The following is a 19,005-nucleotide window of genomic DNA, read 5'->3' as shown; positions in this document are numbered from 1 at the left end:
TAAGTTCGGGTCCCGCTGCACGTTAGGAAGTACATTGGGGACTTATACCCATCTCATATGAACCCATCTAAGAATGGGCTTTTCCCTAATTAAGGTTGTGGGCAGGCCCATTTAACCTATTGACCCAATGATGGGTTATTCCATCCACTTACCCACATAGAACTAATGGGTTGACCCATTAAGCCTCATGACCCATTTGACTAGAGGTACCCAAATACCCATTTATTATAAATGAGTCCATGAGGGAGAGAGAGAACATTACTTCTCCTTCATCATTCTCTTCTACCCTAAATCGTGGAGGAGAGAAAGAGGAGAGAAAGAGGAGAGGAAGAGAAAGAGGAAGGAGAGAGAGGCTTGGAGGAAGGTGGAGACCCCATCTCTTGGGCCATAAATCGTGGAGCTCTCTCATCTTGGGGGTAGGTAAGCTATTGAACCTTCTTCCTTCTTCTATTTTGGATTTTAAAAGGGGTTGGGTAATGGGAGAGATTGACCTAGATCTCTCTTGGAACCTAGGGAGTCGATGGAGTTTTAAAGCCAAGCTATGGTGGAGTTTTTTCACTCCATTATGAGCTCTAATGTGAGGGTTCTCATTGCCATTTGAGAGATTTAAGGTTGGACCCTAATGAGCTTAGGATGGAGTTTCCTAGAAGTCCTTGTGCTTTAAAACCACTTGAAATGGGGTCCTTGGAGGGGAATCCTTCGGATTTTGGACCTGAAGGTGTGAGGGTTTACATGTGGGTTCAGACCTGCAAGAAACCACCCTGAAATTACCTTCCCGAGAAGGATTCTGTGAAGGTCGGATTTACACTCGGTTTCAGTTTTCTGAAACCACATCTGCATCCGACCTTGACTAAAACTGTCCCGAACCCCCGGTTTCCTAGGATTTACATGTGGTTGCAGAATTTTGGCATGAAACCACTCCTGCAACCACTTTGTTTCTGAAACCTTATACTTAAGTGTTTATGGGAGACCTTTTGGGGATCCTTTCCCTTCGCTCGTTTAACCTTATTTCACTCTTTGTTTAGGTTAATATATTCATCTTGTGGCTTATTGCTTGATCGAGGCGACAACCGATAATCTTGGTGCTTGGCGTATACGTTGTGAGTGGGTTTGGTCGTTTGGGCTTGTTATTATTATTGCATTATATATTATGTAATCATTATAATTAATAAGCATGTTTGCGCATATTGCATACTCTTATATATAATTGTTATAATGTTGATTGGTAATGTTGTACCTTGATGGGTCTCGTGTCGGTGGGTACGGTGCTAACCCGAACACTATATACATTTATGAAGAAATTTTGTTGAATGTCATGTTGAATCGTATGCGCTGTCGTGCCGTGCTGGTAACCGGGCACTAAACCAGATGAAAAGTTGATGCGCCCGGATTACCTCTCGGGACGATAGGACTTGCATGTAGTATATTGTGGCTAGGATTTCACACCCTTATGCTACGACCCTTACCAACAGGGGTTTAGGTGTTGGGTAATCAGTACACCGGATTCTGTGGAGGTGGGAGAGGCCAGTCATGGTAGTATTGGTTATCAGGGGTCTGCCACTGAGTGGTCTTGGAGGCTTCGATCGGCGTAGGTCCCACGTGACAATTGAGGTTTCATTGTGGCGATAAGTTAAGTGACCCACAGTGTCTCCCGAGTTGTCACAGTAGCATATGCCATTGACTTAGTTGTTTGTTAGGTGAAAAAATGGACTTAACATGTGCATGCATCATTGGACTATGTGAATTGCGTGTTTGTGCATCCCCATCCCCTCACTGGCTCAGTGGAGCTAACCCCCTCGTGCGCACACTTTTTTTAGATTATGATGCAGGTGACGGATATCTCGCGGGACTTGGAGTTCAGCCCTCGGGATACGATGAGATCGGTGAGGAGGAACCAGAGGCCGTGTTTGAGGAACATGGCGACGGGTGTCCTTGCGATGATTGTGCCTACGGGCCGTGAGGATATTCGGGACTCGATCCCTTTTTGATTACTTTTGAGGCTAAGGCCTATGGTGAAATACTTACTGTAATACCATTTTTGATAGTTATTAGATGGTCATTGGAAATGTAACTAATTACTGTATTTATCATCTAGCTTTGAACATCTTGTAACTATTCGATTTATACGCTTCCGCAATACTACTGATCCTTGGAATGTAATATTCCTCTTTTCTGCATTCTAATATTATATTGTGTTAATATTGGTTATGACTGTGCGTTGGGACACTGTGTCAGTGATCCGGGCGGTTTAGTAGGATGACACGCGTCGTCCTAGTCACCCTTTATATGATATTATATTCCTTGTCTGGAATAGGGGCGTGACAGTTATGGATAAAACCGTTAGCACAGTAGTGGGTTTTACCACTGGACTGAATGTGTCCTCATAGTCAATACCGACCTGTTGATGGTACCCCTTTGCTACGAACTGTGCCTTGAAGCGATCCATAGATCCATCAGGTTTTTGCTTAACACGGTATACCCATTTATAGCCGAATACATTGTGATGGGGTTTACGTGGTACGAGAGACCACGTGCCATTACTAAGAAGAGCAGCAAATTCCTCTGACATTGCCTTGCACCAATCAGGGGTTTATTGGCATCAGTAAAACAACTCGGTTATGTTAGCAATTCCACTTGTAAAGCCGTGAGGAGGGGGTACCGAGTGGCACATAGAACCCATGGTTTACGTGTGCCATCCCTAGATTGGGTTACCATGTGATGTTGCACAGGGGCAGCTGTCGACAAGGCACACCATTGGGGTGGGGGCTGGAGGCTCCAGTGGGGCCGGCATGGATATGACTGGCTGTACAATCGTAGACGGCAAGGCGGGAGATGGCTGTATAGGTGGAGATGGTGGTACAGGTGGAGCCATAGGCACTAGGGGTGCTTGCACTGGTGTAAGACTAGGTGCATACCCAAGTTGTACCCTGGATGTGGTTGTAGATGGAGGCTGGAATGGTGCTTGATGCTTAGCAAATGGAAATAATTGTTCATCAAAAATCACATGGCGGGAGGTATAAACCTTGCCATTTGCCGGATTGTAGCACCGATAGCCATGGTGATGGATGCTATAACCAATAAATATGCACTGAGCACTGCGAAATTCCAATTTATTAGGCTGATAAGAGCGCAAGTAGGGGTAACAAGCACACCCAAATACCCACTGAAAACTATAGTCTAGTGCACGGTGAAACAAGAGCTCATAAGGACTTCTCATATTAGTGGTATGGGACGGAAGCCTGTTGAACTGAAATACCGCTGTTTGAAATGCATCGACCAAAAGTTCCATGGAGGCACTAGCATGTGCAAGAAGAGACGGCCCTGTCTCTACAACATGTCGATGTTTTCGCTCAACCTGGCCAACCTGTTGAGGAGTGTGAGGACAAGCAATTTGGTGTAAAATTCCTTTAGATTGAAAAAATGATCTAAGGTTGGAATTTACAAACTTAGTACCACCATCAGTTTGCACATTCTTTATGCATGCATCCAATTGATTTTCAACCAGTTTAGTGAAGTCAAGGAATGTTGGAAAAACTTCATCTTTAGTGAATAAAGGAAACAACCAGGTATACTTGGAAAAATAATCAACAATAAGCAAGTATAACGAAATCCATAAGCAGAAACAACTGGGGCGGGGCCCCAAACGTCCATAAAAAGCAAGTTTAAAGGCCTAGTGCTTACAAACTTAGAATTAAAAAATGGTAATCATTTACTCTTCCCACACTGACAAGAAGAGCAGACATTATTAGAATAACTAGTAGTGCAAGGCAACTGATGATGACGGAGAACACTGCAGAGTATTGGAGATGCTGGATGACCAAGGCGGTGATGCCATACGACAGAAGAAACACATTCACCAATGAAAGCATGAGGAACTGATGGAGAAGCCGATGAAGAAGGAGAACAATTGTGAGGTAGCCGAACAGGATACAAGCCACTACTGGTTGGCCCGTTGAGGAAGATTTTCCTTGTTGTCAGGTCCTTAACACGAAAGCAAGATGGATAAAATTCAAAAACACAGTTGTTACCCTTAGAAAATTGAGAAAAGGATAAGAGATTTTTTGCTATGTTAGGAACATGTAAAACATTATGCAGCATTAAAGAATTTGGTAACTGATGGAAACCAGTATGTAAAATTTCCAAACCTGTACCATCGCCGACCATAACCCGATCGGTGCCAAAATAATCAGATTGCATGTTCAAGTTGGAGCGATCGTTGGTAATATGATTAGTTGCAGTCTGGATACCACACAGAAGAATCAGCATTGTAAGTAGCAAGCTGCTTGGATGGTTGGCGGCCTTGATAGGCAAGATTCAACCTGTTGTAGCAGTCAAGTGCTACATGTCCTGGACTAGAACAGATTTGACACACTTGTCCAGCTTGTCCTGTTTGTTGCTGGATAACTCTAGCCAAATTCCCTATTTCTCCTAAGAACGGCTAAAACTCAGGAGGCCCTTGTCGCTCTGGCACTTCAGGAGTCATTAGAGGATCCTCAACTTGACTTCTGGTCCTCCATCTAGGTGTCATATTCTTGGTCAGGATGCCTGTTATTAAACCCTACAATGGTTTGACAGATCCACAGGAGTTTTCAAATAGGTTTGAGGCTTTGATGGCTTTAAGAGGCGCTGTGGATGCCATTTTAGCAAGAGCATTCACTACACTGTTGGAAGGCTCCACATTAATTTGGTTCACCCGTATTACCAAGAAGACAACACCAGCTTTTGTGAGTTAGGTGAAGCCTTTACCCATCACTTCATGAGAAGCAAGACTCGTCGCCGATCTTTGGTCAGCTTGATGACAATCCGATAGCAATCCGGCGAGTCTCTCAAAGATTAGTTCAGTCGTTTCACTCAAGGAAGCGTGTTGGTAAAAGACTTGGACTCCCAAATCTCCTTCTCTGCGTAAACCAAATAAATGACAAGAAAACCTAAAGTCAGATTCATCAACTGTACGCAACAATATCTTAACAAACATTAGACACTTAATGATTTACATAGTCCATACAACCCACATGATTCACAAATACTTTTTCGGCATTTTTGTGAAAAACCCAACAATTTCCTCAATACTAATATGTTCCATTGCTATTCGACAAATTTGAAGAACTTCTTTAACAACGAAGTACTTTATCTCAATGTGTCGATTCATTGAGAACGTGTTGTTAGAGAAGCAAACCGTTGCAGTATTGTCACAAAAGATCCATATTAGCTTCTCAATATTGTGGTCTACGATCAGGGCAAAGTAGCGAAGAAAATTAAAGGTTTTTAGCACCCAACAAAGGTTTAGAGTTGGGGCTTTCTTCGCATGCTTGGTGTCGATCTCCTTGGGTTCTCTTTCTCGAGGGGGGAGGGGGGAACATTCAGGCGCATTTATCAAAATCCTCCACTGCATCCAGGATCACAAGTGGAACGCGGTGCTAGGGCGGGGAGGCAACGAGCTCCGCTTGAAAAGCGAAGCGAGCCTATCAGAGAAAGTCGTTGCGCACGTGACGCTTCTAGTTCTATGTGAAGTGATGTGGCGGATATCATAGGATTTCCTATAAACATAAGTTTGTTTTATTGGATCAAGTTTTTGGTGATTCTATGATCCATATCCAAATCAAGTACTATTTTTGTTTTGGTCTACTTCTTTACTTGCTCTATGGATAGAAAATCTAAATTATCATTATCAAAAAACAAACATTTGAACACTTTTTCAACATGTAAAATTTTACATGTCAATTTTTTTGAAGTGAAATTTTCCAGGTAAAATTTTACACCGAAACAAACAGAGCCTTAAATCTGTGACAAAATGCTTTGACCACAATGCCTGAGAGACAACCACATAGCATGTTACGTCTTTTACTTCCAAAGTGGAAGAAACAGTTTTACTAGAATCTTTCCAATGCTCCCACTGTGAAGGCAACACTAAGTCTTGCACAGATCTAAGGACACATTAAACTACCTCCAACAAACGCATATGGGGTATTCTACATTTCTTTAAGTCATTCACTGGACATTGTTTCAGACAAAGTCTACCACCTCTAACAATAAGTGTTACACTTGACGAATAGTACTTCATCCTGAAACATACACAATGATCAAAATGACTGAGTCTGAAACAATGTTCGCGCGGGAAAATCTTCCTCACTGTCTCTGTAGAAACTTCTTTTTTCCATCTTAGGAATAAGTAATAGTTGAAAAACAAACATTAGATAGGTGAATCACCATGTCACTTTTTGAGGCTAACCGTGTGAGAAAAAATTTCTATTGAATGGAAGCAAAATCAGTACTTATCTTGTGAGCATTCCATCACCATTTTTCATCTGATAAGTTTCAGCCCCAATGCACATTTCAAGATGGAAATGTCAAGCACTAAAAGTTGGTTGAAATTCAACTTTAACAACTTAGTTCTTTGGCTGAAAATACTAGAGCAAAAGTTTGACAAAGGTTAAGAACTGAGATAGGATAGTATCCAAAGTAGAACTCCAATATCACATGTGGCTAATATAGGATCCCATAATATTGACTTGGGGCTAATCCAATGGGTATATATCCAACAGTACCACATCAGATCTCCCTGTGGTTCAAAATGGCAGCCTACTAAGACATACTTATCTCAAGTGGAGTTGTGTAGGACATTTTCCTGCCAATCTTCAACCAGATTTTTTCCTTCCAAAGCCAATCATACCTGAACATATCTCACCATTTTTTTTCCCATTGTTGTACGTACTAACTTTGCTCAGAAATGCATTTTTGCGTAATGCGTTTTAATATTTATGATGTTAATACTTGGAAATACAGTAAAAATAATTACCAATACTTGATGGCCATCAAAGTTACAATAAATAAGTCATATAACAGGAAACCCAAGTTCCACACATTTGGGGCATTTCTCCTTCATTTAGGGACATGTCTCTGAACATCAACCAGTCAATTTAGGAAACATTTCTGGTATTTGATTCTTGTTCTGATTTCTATATTGACAACCATTGAGCTTCAACCAGATTCAGGGGAGTCTGAAAACAGGAATGATGAAAATTAGACCAGCCAAGAGAGAATGACTTTTTAGAAATCAAAGACCTTAATGAACATTGAGTCATACCCCTTGTAAAGCCAGAAAACATTATTGTGTGCATAAAGCAAGATCATGCCATGAATCTCCATCGATTGGCTTAGTTTCTTGATCTGATCAATAAAACAAACCAGCTAAAAGTATTAACAAATAAAAATAGAAAAACACAGAGATATAAAAAGATTTGTTACATTTAGTCACTTAAGTGCAACAGAAAATGGGCAAAGGTGTAATCCTTGACTAAACTGACTAGGAAACTAAAATAATGAAAGAAACGGACTCAAAACAAGACTCTAACTAAACTAATGAAGTAAATCCTGTTATCCTACTTTCTACCCATATTTTAGGCCTATTAAAGTACCCATTACAAAGAAAACCCATGAGATCAAAGGCCCAACACCTACATAACCCAACCCAAGGCTTATTTCCAATAAGATAAACCCTCTAGATGATTTATCTACATCAGCTTCGACCAGGTTTTGGGCCAGATCAGGTTCTCGGATCTGTTGTAATTTAAATAAGATCTTGCTGAAACTTTAGTTATTTAATTCTGATGAGACTGTTCAAGAACTTTTGATCCAACAATCAGATTTCATTCAAAGTTTGAAGGGTTGTCAATCTAGTTGAAAGCCACCTTCAACCAGCGTATTATTTGCATCCAATCTGTTGATTGATTGTTATTAATAACGCCTAATGGAAGCGCGATGATCGCTTGCCAATTCTCCTTCAATCTGAATTTTCTGTCTGTGATTCAGGGTTATTGCTGGTTTCTGAAACCCAATCCTTAGGTGACTGTAAAACTCATCAGGAAGCCAATGCTAGGGACATTCATCCAAAGATATAATTCCCCTCTCCTTTCTGCAGAACATTCACCATAGTTCGATAATGAAAATATATTTAAAAAGGAGAAAAAAAAACAACATTTCAGGCTGTGCTGATTATTTGAAAAAGGAGTAATAAATTGCTCTAGGAAATCAACGCTCCACTTCCCCTTCTTACAAATTCCTTTTCTAGAACATAAAAATTTTCCTTCCCTTGAATGACGATTACTGCTGCTAAATGTAGTCTTTCAAAGAGGAAAACAAATTTGTTTTGTCACAGCTTCTACCGTTAAAAAGGCTGACAGCTAAGATTTTAGTAGAAATCTCATTGTGAAAGGTGAGCACAACTATTAATTTAGAATAATATTGTAAAGTTCATCTAAATTATTGTCAGCAACAGATATTCAAAAATCTGATTTACCAAAAGTGAGGATTATCTAAACCATTAGCCAAATGATGCGGTCCTGATACCTAAGATCAGACACCAGCAGAAACAGGATCGAAACAGAACAACTCTGAACCAGATTTAGGAGAATTCAACAGAAAGTCCAAAACTCAGAACACCCTGTAATCCTGGTCAAGGACAAATATGGATGGTCAGAAACTATGCTGAAAATTTCAGCAAGACCCAATGGCTTGATCTGCTTGCGTGGCTTATTCCTATTACCACTAGGAAATCTCAAAAGTAGTCAATCAATAGGACTTTGTATGAACAGATATTGAAAGCAATATGAGCACAACCAGATTAACCTTAGTTATAAAATCAGAAGTAACAGAGCAGTAAAAATCTGACCTTCGAATCTCAACAGAAATAGGAACTCCAACTTCAATTAGGAAATATGGAATAAAGCAGCAAGATCCAATCTTTTACTCAGAAATCAAATCAGAATACCAACCGATTGAGTAGACCGGTCACTGGTGGTAGAATAAAGATCAGACCTTTGTTACCTAGATTTCTTGCAAACTTGATGTGACTAGGAATTCTCTATCGCAGTAACAGAACTTAAATCTCAACTGCAGGCTAGAACAGGAACAACTTTGATATTCTTCAAGAAGAAATCAAAGAGATAAGAGAGCAGAACCTGGGCTTCTCACCGCAAAGATTTGACTGGCTTCAACACCAATCGATTCCTTGATTCACCACAAGGAAGAGCACTGCTTCACCACAGAGGTAAAGTAGAACAGAATTCTTAAACAGGAAAATTGTGGGAAGCTTATGAACTTCAATTCTTCATGCAGAACCAGGGGGGGGGGGGGGGGAGGTCTGCTATGGTGGGCTTCACAGAGAGAACAGTAGAAGAATTAGAAGAAAGGAGGGGAAAGGGAAGAGGGAACTCACGTTCACACACACACACTCTCACAGAGCTTCACAAACAACTTTCATTAATCAAATCTTCAAATCTGTTACTCTCCTACGATTACAATGAATAAATAGAGAATAGCCTTGCATAGGAATAGAAACCCAACTATAATAGAAACAACCCAAAATGGAAACTACTAAAATAGACCATATCTAAGAAAAGGAAACTACCTAATAAGCTCCTACGTAATCTACTCATGAAATAAAACAAATATTGCATCCTAACTAAACTACTAGCCCTTGCCAGAACAGAAAACCGGTTTAGGACCAGTCCTTGGTTTGGACTTCCAAAGTGGGTCATGCCGGTCCAACCAGGCTAAGGCAACTGCATCAGCTCTCCTCCTCTATGGGGTCCAAGAATACTGTCTGAGTCAACTCGCCATAGGAGAAATGTACCAACTGTCTTCTTGAGTTTGATAGGTGGAAGATCCTTAGCTAGGAGGAATTTCATCTCAAGTCCACCATGCTGAAAGGAATATGTATTCTCATAACCATAGTGCTTGGCTTTCTTGTCATACAACCATGGGCGTCCCAAAAGAATGTGACAGACCTTCAAAGGGAGGACATCACACTGCACTTGATCAATCAGTCCACCAATAGAATATGTGAGCAAACACCTTTCATTAACCTTGAGGTTTGTGTTGTTCACCCATGCAACCTTGTAGGGGTTCGGATGAGGTTCCGTCTTTAAACCCAACTTGCGAACAACATCTTCAGCGACAACGTTGGTGCAACTGCCTGAATCAATCACCATATCACATAGTTTGTCATTGCATCACACCTTGGTACGTCGCCAATCTTTATCTTCCTCATTAGAAACTTTCTATGTTGCCAAGAGGGGGCGAATAATATAGCAATACTGACGCTCGCCATCACTATCATCATCATCAACCTCACTAGGCTCACGCTCATGTTCAGCCACTAGATTGACTGTCCCTGTGGGCCGTTGCTTCTTTGGATCAAATGGTATAAAATTGTCCTTGTCAATGTGGGCTACCAAACGGTTAGGGCACTGAGCAGTTATATGGCCATACCCCTTGCACGTGAAGCACTGAATAGCTGCTTTCGGCATTACCGAATTTCTGTCATATCCACGTCAAGGTGGAGAATAAGGTCTGTCTGAACCTCACCGAGGTGGGGAGTAAGGACGAACCGGTCGTGTAGGTGCCACAGAGGAACCACTAGTCTGTGGTTTGTTAACTGAAGCTGACTTCTCCTGAAAAGAAGACTGTTGTGGACGAAAGCTATCACCTCTAGAATATGTGCCAGTAAAATTTCTTCAATTTTAAGGTTTCCTCAAATTTTCCTCAACCTGATAGGCCACCTGAACTGCTTCCTCCATAGTAGGTAGTCTACTGGCGGCAACTGCGGCACTGATTTGTGGATGTAAGCCATTGCGGAACTGCACCACTAAGACTTCCTCGTCCCATTCAAACTCAGATCGAGTGGCTAAGTAATAGAACTTGGCCACGTACTCCTCCACGGACAAACTTTCATGTCTCAATTGCACAAATTTGAGGTGTACACGCTACTTGTAATCAGCCGGCTGGAATCTTCGGTCTATTGCAGTGCGCATCTCAGCCCATGTAGTAACTTGGCCAAGACCTCGAGTACGGTTCTGTTGTTGGTGTTTGATCCACCAAACTCGGGCCGTGCCTTTCAACTTACCCTCTGCAAATATCAGTTTCCTGGCCTCTGGTAAATTGTACCATCTAAAGAAAATTTCCAAGCTATGAACCCAGTCAAGATATTGCTCCGGGTCGTGGTCCCCATAAAAATCAAGGACGTCCAACTTTGCTGCTTTGTCCACGCATTCATATTGTCCATCCCCATATGATGGTAGTGGTGGTGGTGGTGGTGGTGGGGTGTAATTGGAAGAATCCACAGATAGCATGAGACTCTTTCCTTTCTCAGAAGCCACCAATCAATCAATCGAAGCTTGCATAGATTCCATCATTGTCCGAATGGAATTAATAGTGGTGGCGAGAGTGTCCAATTTGGCATCTGTTTCAGCCTTATAAGAATTTAACTGCTAGTGAAGTTCACTGTTGGTTACCATGGTTATGCTTGTAGGTTAAACTACGGTCCATGGGATCATAGTGGTTCACCATGGCAAACCAATAATAATATAAGTTCGAGAACCCTAATTTAGGAAACTCCAGGGTTGTCCCTAGGGTACCCCAACTTGGCAGAAAATCAGGTTAATGCAGAAAAAATTCCTCCAGTTCTTTTAGGTGGGTGCTAGTGTAAGCTGTGGTCCAAGCAGAACTCTGACCTGATGCTCTGTAAAATGGAAAAGGAGAATGCATGGGTGTATGTTTACACCCGAATATCTTCAATTAGATGGGGAGGTCGGGTTTATGGCTGAGACATCTGTGATGGTTTGATTCTAGTAATTGCTGTCTAGTGAAAATTACAATGCAGATGGGGACTAGGACAGAAGACAACAGATGATGTATGTGGAATTACAGAGGTGATGCAGGCATGGGGTTGGTCTCATCAAGTGCTGGCTAGAGAAAGAAGATGTAATAGGTGGTTCATTGGGACTCAATTGGTGACAGCCTTGGGTTGTTACTTGTTAGGTATGGCTCTGGTAAATCATGTTTGGCTTCTATGTGAGCCTCTTGGATCCCTGGGAGGGAGGGGGGTGAAATATCCAACCGGATTGGATTTTTTTTTTTTTTTCCCTTCTTTTCCAAATTTTGGGTTGACCAATTGTACTTTGTTTTATATTTGAAGCAGCTTTGGGTTCAGAATTTTCCAGCTTAGTTCAATCAGCCAGACTTGTTACAACAGGACCTTCTTTTTTCTCCTTTTCAAACCATTCTAATTCTGGTTTAAAAATTTTGGGTCTGGAAAATGCTGTGCCTTTGACAAGCTGAACTGAACCTGATGGTCGTCTACATTCAGTATATAACACATGTTATACAATTTGAGTACAGAAAAGAACATCACTATATTTGAAGCAGCTTTGGGTTCAGAATTTTTCAGCTTAGTCTAGATTCCATAATGATGGTGTTGATTAGTGGGGGGGTTGTACATGATGATTTATTATTATGTAGGGAGTTATTTGGAATTTGCTAAAATAATTGGTTCTTTATTTAATTAATGGATTTGATGCTAATTGTAATTATCCATAAATTTAAATAAAGTAACTAATTAATACTTTCCCTATTAGATTCTGCTTCTTCACCAATTAGAAGCACTTTGAGTTTAAACAGAACTGCTAAACAAAGAGAGAGAGAGTCAGACTCTCACAGGGATTAAAATAATCCATCCAGGGTTTTAATTAAAACCCTGGCATTATAAATAGGACCAAAACGCAGAGGGGGAGGCAGTGCTCCACATTTTCTACCTGGCCCTCTCTCTCCTGCGTTTTGGTCTCTCTCTCTCTCCCTCTTGTGATCTCTCTTCTTCTTCTTCTATTTTCTCTCTACTGCAATTGAGAGTTAGGGTTTGAGAAACCCTAGATCTGTGTTGAAGAATTGGAGAGCATCTGGGATTGGCTTGAAGAACCTTGGTAGCACCATTGGAGGTTCAGATCTGTTTACTTTGAGCGCTCATTGGAGGAAGAACCATTGTCTATTGGAGGAGCAACACTTGAGGCTCACCAGGTTAGCAATTCTTTATTGATTCCTTCTGTTATTAATTATTAAATATTCATGGGATGCGAAAGAAACCTGAATCAATTTGTTTCCGTTGCGCATTCGGGTATGGGATGGATCCCTCTTTCTATGTGATAGACTAGAGATGATTGGAATGGGCATTGGTTTGTCACACCAAACCCTATTAGGGTTCCTGTAGGGACACCATGGGCGACCATGGTTAACCCTAAAATTGTACATCGGGTCCCACAAAACTCGATAAAACACTTTGTTCAAATAATCATATATAATCTATTATTTTATGTAAAATAGATTTTTGCAAAACCATTTCCAAAACGACACTGGATCCAAATTCCGATCCGACCATACACAGACAGTCTCAATCTTGGTGTTCCGCAATCGAGCAGTGGTGACCATGTTGAGTAACTCCTTCACTCACAAAGTGTTCACGCATTCCCAGAACACCGGCTTTGACTCACTTGAGTCTCAGTCATTAATGAACCAAAGAATGCGATCACACTTTGCAGTGACAGGGTTCCCTCAGGCAAAGGGTGTCGGTCACACATGTCTATCCCTTCCTACATCTGGCAGTAATACATGAGGGAATCGACAAAGTAGATTCTTCACCAATACACACATCAAACATGTGAGTACTCGCATTCGTACCCTGACATCACATGTCTAGGCATACCCAATGCGACGACCATATGATAAGGGTGCCCAACCCAAACCCTAGTCATGACTACCATTTTAAGTAAAACTTACGGACACATACTGCTCAAAAAGTTTATATCGCATGTGATGATATTAAACTAAAATGTATAAAAGTTCAATACAAAGTAAAACAGGATTGAACCGGACCGAACTGGGTTTGATGAACACACAAGTCCAACAATGCTAAGGCAAGAGAACACTCAAAAGACAGAGGTTGAATGGCAAAACAGTAAATAAAAGGGAGATTTTATGACACTAATGGCAGAACTGTAATTATGGAAAATTGCAAGTAACACACAAGGTGATGGAGAAACACGTATAAGGTAAAGGGCAAATTTGGAAACACGTTAGAAAATAGGACAGAAGGGGATAAAGCAAATGGGAGGGGCAGTTTAGGAACAACGTAAAATTAAAGAAGGAAAGGACAAAAGAGGGATCGTGGGGTGGGGTTACCAAAACGATGGGTGTTTGAAACTTTGGATTCCTCAATTTCTTTGTCGAACCAGAGAGGATGCCTACAGGAATAATGGCTGAACCGCTGAAGCTTGGGGAGTTCGACTGCAACTTCGACTTCGACAAGGAGAATCGAACAGCGGTTGGAGGAGTTTGACTCACACTTGGACTTCAGCAAAGGACGGTGACTTCGACGGAAGGAGGCAGCGGCAGCTTCAAACCAGGTATGTAAATTTCTTTCTTCTTCTGCTTCGATACTCTGTTTCTTCTTGTGACTCTCGCTCTATTTGCTCTGTTCTCTCTCTCTCTCTTTTTTTTTTTTACTAGGACGAACCCTAGAAGGGGTCGATTGAACTCTCAGAGGGAAAAAGGGCAATGGGGTTTGTTGCGGGTTGGGGTTGCTGTGATATCACGGGATGAGACAAGTTACCGTGTTCAACTGGGAATCTGGTTCTCTCGAACCAGAGATGGAGACCGCAAGGAATGCGCTGCTAATGGCGATGTGAGGAGGACTAGCGATGGAGAAACACGGAGGGAAACCGGGTGGGAGTAGAGGCGAGAATCCAGGCGCAACCAGGTACGCTTCTTTTCTGGCTCTCTTCTCGCTCCTCTCTTTTTTTATTTTGTTTTCTTTTCCTTCTTTGGTTCTGGTTGTTACTGGCGGAACCGAAAGCGGTGGAAGGGGGTCGATGGAAGGCAGAAAGAAAGAGGAAGGGTTACAGAGAAGGGGTACTGGGGTTTGGTGGTGGGAATCGCAGGGGTGGGTTTCTGCGGTTGGTTTTCGATGGAGTTGAAGGAGATGGGAGAATTTTTTTTTATTTATTTATTTATTTTTTCTGTTGCAGCGAGGAAGAAAGGGAAGGTGGGTTGAGTTTTGCTAAGAGGGTAGGAACGAAGGGTGTTTTTTTTTTTCACTGCTGTCTGCTGCTGGTCGTATAGCAGAACAGTAACGAAAAGAGAGAAATCAGAGAATAGGGAAGAGAAAGAGAGAGGGTGATGGAAAAGGAGATGGATCCTTTGGCTCTGATACCAAATAATGCAGAACCAGGGGGGGAGGTCTGCTATGGTGGACTTCACATAGAGAACAGTAGAAGAATTAGAAGAAAGGAGGGGAAAGGGAAGAGGGAACTCACGTTCACACACACACACTCTCGCAGAGCTTCACAAACAACTTTCATTAATCAAATCTTCAAATCTGTTACTCTCCTACGATTACAATGAATAAATAGATAATAGCCTTACATAGGAATAGAAACCTAACTGTAATAGAAACAACCCAAAATGGAAACTACTAAAATAGACCATATCTAAGAAAAGGAAACTACCTAATAAGCTCCTACGTCATCTACTCATGAAATAAAACAAATATTGCATCCTAACTAAACTAACAGCCCTTGCCAGACCAGAAAACCGGTTTAGGACCAGTCCTTGGTTTGGGCTTCCAAAGTGGGTCATGCCGGTCCAGCCAGGCTAATGCAACTGCATCAATTCTGCATCACCAAATCCTCACTTTCGGAGATTTATAGGGAAAGGAAAGATAATTAAAGAGGCAATGAAGCAGTACAGAATACTATCAAAAAACGCATTCAAGAAAATACAACTATGTTGTCCAATCTTATTGATTGAATCCGGTAGGGGAATGTTTAGAGACATACTCGTGTCTTCGGTATCGTCAGTCCGGGCCTCCATTACTGGTGGTAATAAAAGATCTGCAACATATGTACATACTTATTAAATGTCCTTCAAGAACAATAGAAGCTAGCAGCAGTTAAAAGGGCAAAACAAAAAACTAAAGATTTGGCAAGCCAATAAATAATCATAAAGATGTAATGCAGCAGAATACCATCATCCGGAAGTGTGTCTCTCATCCATTCTTCATCCACAATATCTATTAGTGGTCCCAGGCTTAGCTCCGCCATATTCTAAGTAAATATTCAATTTTCACGGATATATAACTGAAAAAGGAAAAATAAATGATTTGATCATCATCAAAACCAAAAAGATTTAATAAAGTAAAGGTAAAAAATACTACTCCCACTTAAGGTAGTGCTTGCAAGCTTGAGCAGAATTAAACCATTAGGATTATGACCATCTAGTGATATACAACAATCTCCAAATATTAGAGTTTTAATAACCAATAACCCAAAACATTTGGTGTGGTCCAGACACAAATAATTCAAAATGTTATATACACTCGATTTTGAACCTCTGTATCAATTCCTCATGTAGCTCTCATGCCTCGAGGGATAAATAGCACAGCCTTAACCTCGTCTCTTAATTATTTTGTTAATTTCTCATGCACTCTCCTGGTTTTGCCATGAAGTTAAGTTGCACCATTGATGATGATACAAGACAATGTCTAGCTGGTAAAAATGACACAAGATTGGATAAAACATAACATTATAAACTTCTTCCAACAATCAAATGTGCGAGCAAGAGAGAGAGAACCTGTATAGTTAACTACGACTTCATCAAATGATCATTCTCGTCAGAATTGTAGGTCAGAGAGAAGATTGTTTAGGTTTAGGGGCAAAGAGTTGGAAAGACCTATAAAAGTCTAATACTTTTTGCAAACCCAAAGACAGTCTACTAAAGCTGGGCATGGTTGCTTTCTCACACAGGGCTGGGACAAAAAACTTGCTCACCAAGCCTGTTCATTGCCTTTTGAAAGGAAAGTTCGTTAAAAAAAAACAAGAACTTAGAAACCAATTACTGCAAACACAGGGAAGAGAAAATCAAGGGAAAAGATGAAAGCAGTCAGTAATAAAACAGTGGGTGACTGCCACCTCTCATTTTCTTTTCTTTACTCAAGGCAACCAAACATCAATAGTTTTTGAGATTTTTTTCCTCCTTTTATTCTTGTTTTCTCTGGAAGCAACCAAACGCAACCTAAAGGTTTCATGGGAAAACAATTAATGATCACAAAATCTCAAGTGTACATCCTTTTGAATCTACAATCACTGTATCAGAAACTGTTGTGACTATTGAGAGATCACAAGAATCACAAAATCCCATTAAATGTTCCAAGCTGTATATAAAAATGGTTTTCTAAATACCTCGTCTAGATGAATTCCATATTTCAGTCACGTGGAAACTTGATGTGGCCACTATGGACTGCCTATAAGATAGTTTTGCTGAAGAGCATAGTTTGGGGGAATCTTTTCAATATCGACTCATCAGCCTATATTGCATCAAAGCCCTTTTGGCCACATGGAAGATTCCAAACTCACCTTGAGGGTTGCACCGAGTCCATTGACCTAAATTCTGGGCTAACCAAGATCTTCACTTTGAACAACATTAACAACTTGATGCAGGAGCATCCAATGCATAGGATAACCACTTTTCTTCTTTTGATGGAAGCCAAAACATGTTCCTCCACATAAGAAAAATTTAAATGAAATTCTGATGGGTTTGCATCAGTACAATGCAGTTTAATATTTGTACTGATGAAGGCAAACAGGCAGAGGTAAAGTTCTCAGTACTACAGTATTTTGATCATTTCGGAAGTAAGGAAAATATTGTTAATTTTTAATCATTGATAATATTCTGTAAAAAAAAATCTCTTTAAGATGTTGAGGTAATTTTAGTGAAGCTATTCAGTTTTTCCTTTTCTTTTTTTTTCCCAGTGAGGTTTGGCCATCATTTGGAAGTCGGTGGTATTTAGTGTTTTGGTAAAAATCTTTTTCTTCTTGGAGGTCATCCCCTGGTGGTCTCTGATTACCCATTGTTTGTTAAATATCTTCTAATGTTAATCAACAACCACAATTCGTTGTAGCACCAAGTTGAACCACTAAAGGCATCATTTGTGGGATCGATTGGCAACACAAGAGGGGGGTGATTTGAAAAACTCAAGCAAAGACTAAAGGGTACAATCTCTTCTAACAATTGAAATGCAGAAGCTAATAAAAGTTTGACCATACACTCAAGAACTAAGTAAGGTGAGGAGAGAATAGAAAGCAAGAGAAACAGGAAAGTTGATGCAGATTTATCACCAAATTGGGCTTCTTTGCTTAGTAATAAGTCTAGGGTTGGGTTATATATATGTTGGGCCTTTGATTCCATCGGGTTTCTATGTAATAGGCCACTTTTATGTGCCTAAAATATGGGTAATTAGGTTGCATACGGGATTAGTTGTTTTAGTTGCATACTTAGTTTTATTTTGGTGTTTTTGTCCATAAATTGAACCGGTTAAACCAATGGTTCAATTTTAGTGATTTTAGTAGTTTTCTTTTAAGTGTTTAGTGGGGGTCGGATTAGGACTCTGTTTTGAGTCTATTTCAGTTTCCTAGTCAGTTTACGTTACTTAATAGGTTAAGGATTGGGTTAGGCCTTTTCTTTTTAGTGTAGGAGTCTATTTTTGAGTCTTTTATGTAAGGTCGTAAGGGGGCAAACATGGAACACGAAGTTTGATATTAATGAAAAGTTTTTTGCTGCTCTGCTTCTCCATTGAAGATTTTTGTCTTGTGTTTGATCAAGACTGGTGGGATTGGTGTTTGATCCAATCGACACCTTGCAGTGTGAAGCCCGGGTGGCTCTTTGAAGATCTCATTCAAGTTTTAGTTCAAGTTTTGATTTTTATTCAAGTTTTACAATCAAGCAAGCTACTGCCAAGGAAATTCTGCAACTAAAGTAATTTTGAATTATCCTTAACGCTTACCAATCTTCTTCTAACCTTCCATGCACCCAAACCCTAAGTTTCCCCTTTTTGTTTTCAATTTTTCCAAGGCCCAAATTCTGTCCAGAACAAACCAGCCAGCCAAATTACACCAAACTTTGATCGAATTCTCCTCTCATACTAAGGAAAACTCGATCCAAGTGGTTTCCTCATTTGACCATCATAAACCCTAAAAACTCATTTTTTCCTCTTTTCAAAAACCCGAAACCCTAAACTGCACCTTGCTGCCGATTCATTCCAGCACACTTCCCTCCATTAAAACTTAACGTAACCTTCACTGGAAGACTTCCCTACATCAACTTATCATAAACTTACCATCAAAC

General features: G+C 40.6%; 1 protein-coding gene and 1 long non-coding RNA gene across 2 annotated transcripts; one reads left to right on the top strand and one right to left on the bottom strand.

Moving 5' to 3' along the window:
- The first annotated feature begins 1,320 nt into the window (after window positions 1–1,320).
- Window positions 1,321–9,794, top strand: LOC122655519. Its single transcript, XR_006331975.1, has 3 exons — window positions 1,321–1,334; window positions 5,512–5,515; window positions 9,621–9,794. It is a non-coding gene; the product is annotated as an uncharacterized LOC122655519 (long non-coding RNA).
- LOC122655518 (anaphase-promoting complex subunit 13) lies at window positions 6,842–15,962 on the bottom strand. Its single transcript, XM_043849709.1, has 3 exons — window positions 15,851–15,962; window positions 15,663–15,716; window positions 6,842–7,167 (listed from the first exon to the last, which is right to left on the bottom strand). Exons 1-3 carry the CDS (start codon window positions 15,924–15,926, stop codon window positions 7,106–7,108), a joined length of 192 nt encoding a protein of 63 aa, XP_043705644.1. The 5' UTR covers window positions 15,927–15,962; the 3' UTR covers window positions 6,842–7,105.
- Between the last annotated feature and the right edge of the window lie 3,043 nt (window positions 15,963–19,005).

This window comes from Telopea speciosissima, chromosome 3 (assembly GCF_018873765.1).
Source record: "Telopea speciosissima isolate NSW1024214 ecotype Mountain lineage chromosome 3, Tspe_v1, whole genome shotgun sequence".
Classification (NCBI taxonomy): Eukaryota; Viridiplantae; Streptophyta; class Magnoliopsida; order Proteales; family Proteaceae; genus Telopea; species Telopea speciosissima.
Note: the sequence above shows the minus strand (reverse complement) of the source record. Positions and strands in the feature narration are given on the sequence as shown.

What these genes read in the sequence shown, in the direction of transcription:
- LOC122655518 (XM_043849709.1), bottom strand. Translation starts at nt 15,926, where the DNA reads ATGGCGGAGCTAAGCCTGGGACCACTAATAGATATTGTGGATGAAGAA. An exon ending in AGACACACTTCCGGATGATG is followed by an intron (nt 15,717 to 15,850) that starts GTATTCTGCTGC and finishes CATATGTTGCAG; the next exon opens with ATCTTTTATTACCACCAGTA. An exon ending in TGACGATACCGAAGACACGA is followed by an intron (nt 7,168 to 15,662) that starts GTATGTCTCTAA and finishes TTTATTGATCAG; the next exon opens with ATCAAGAAACTAAGCCAATC.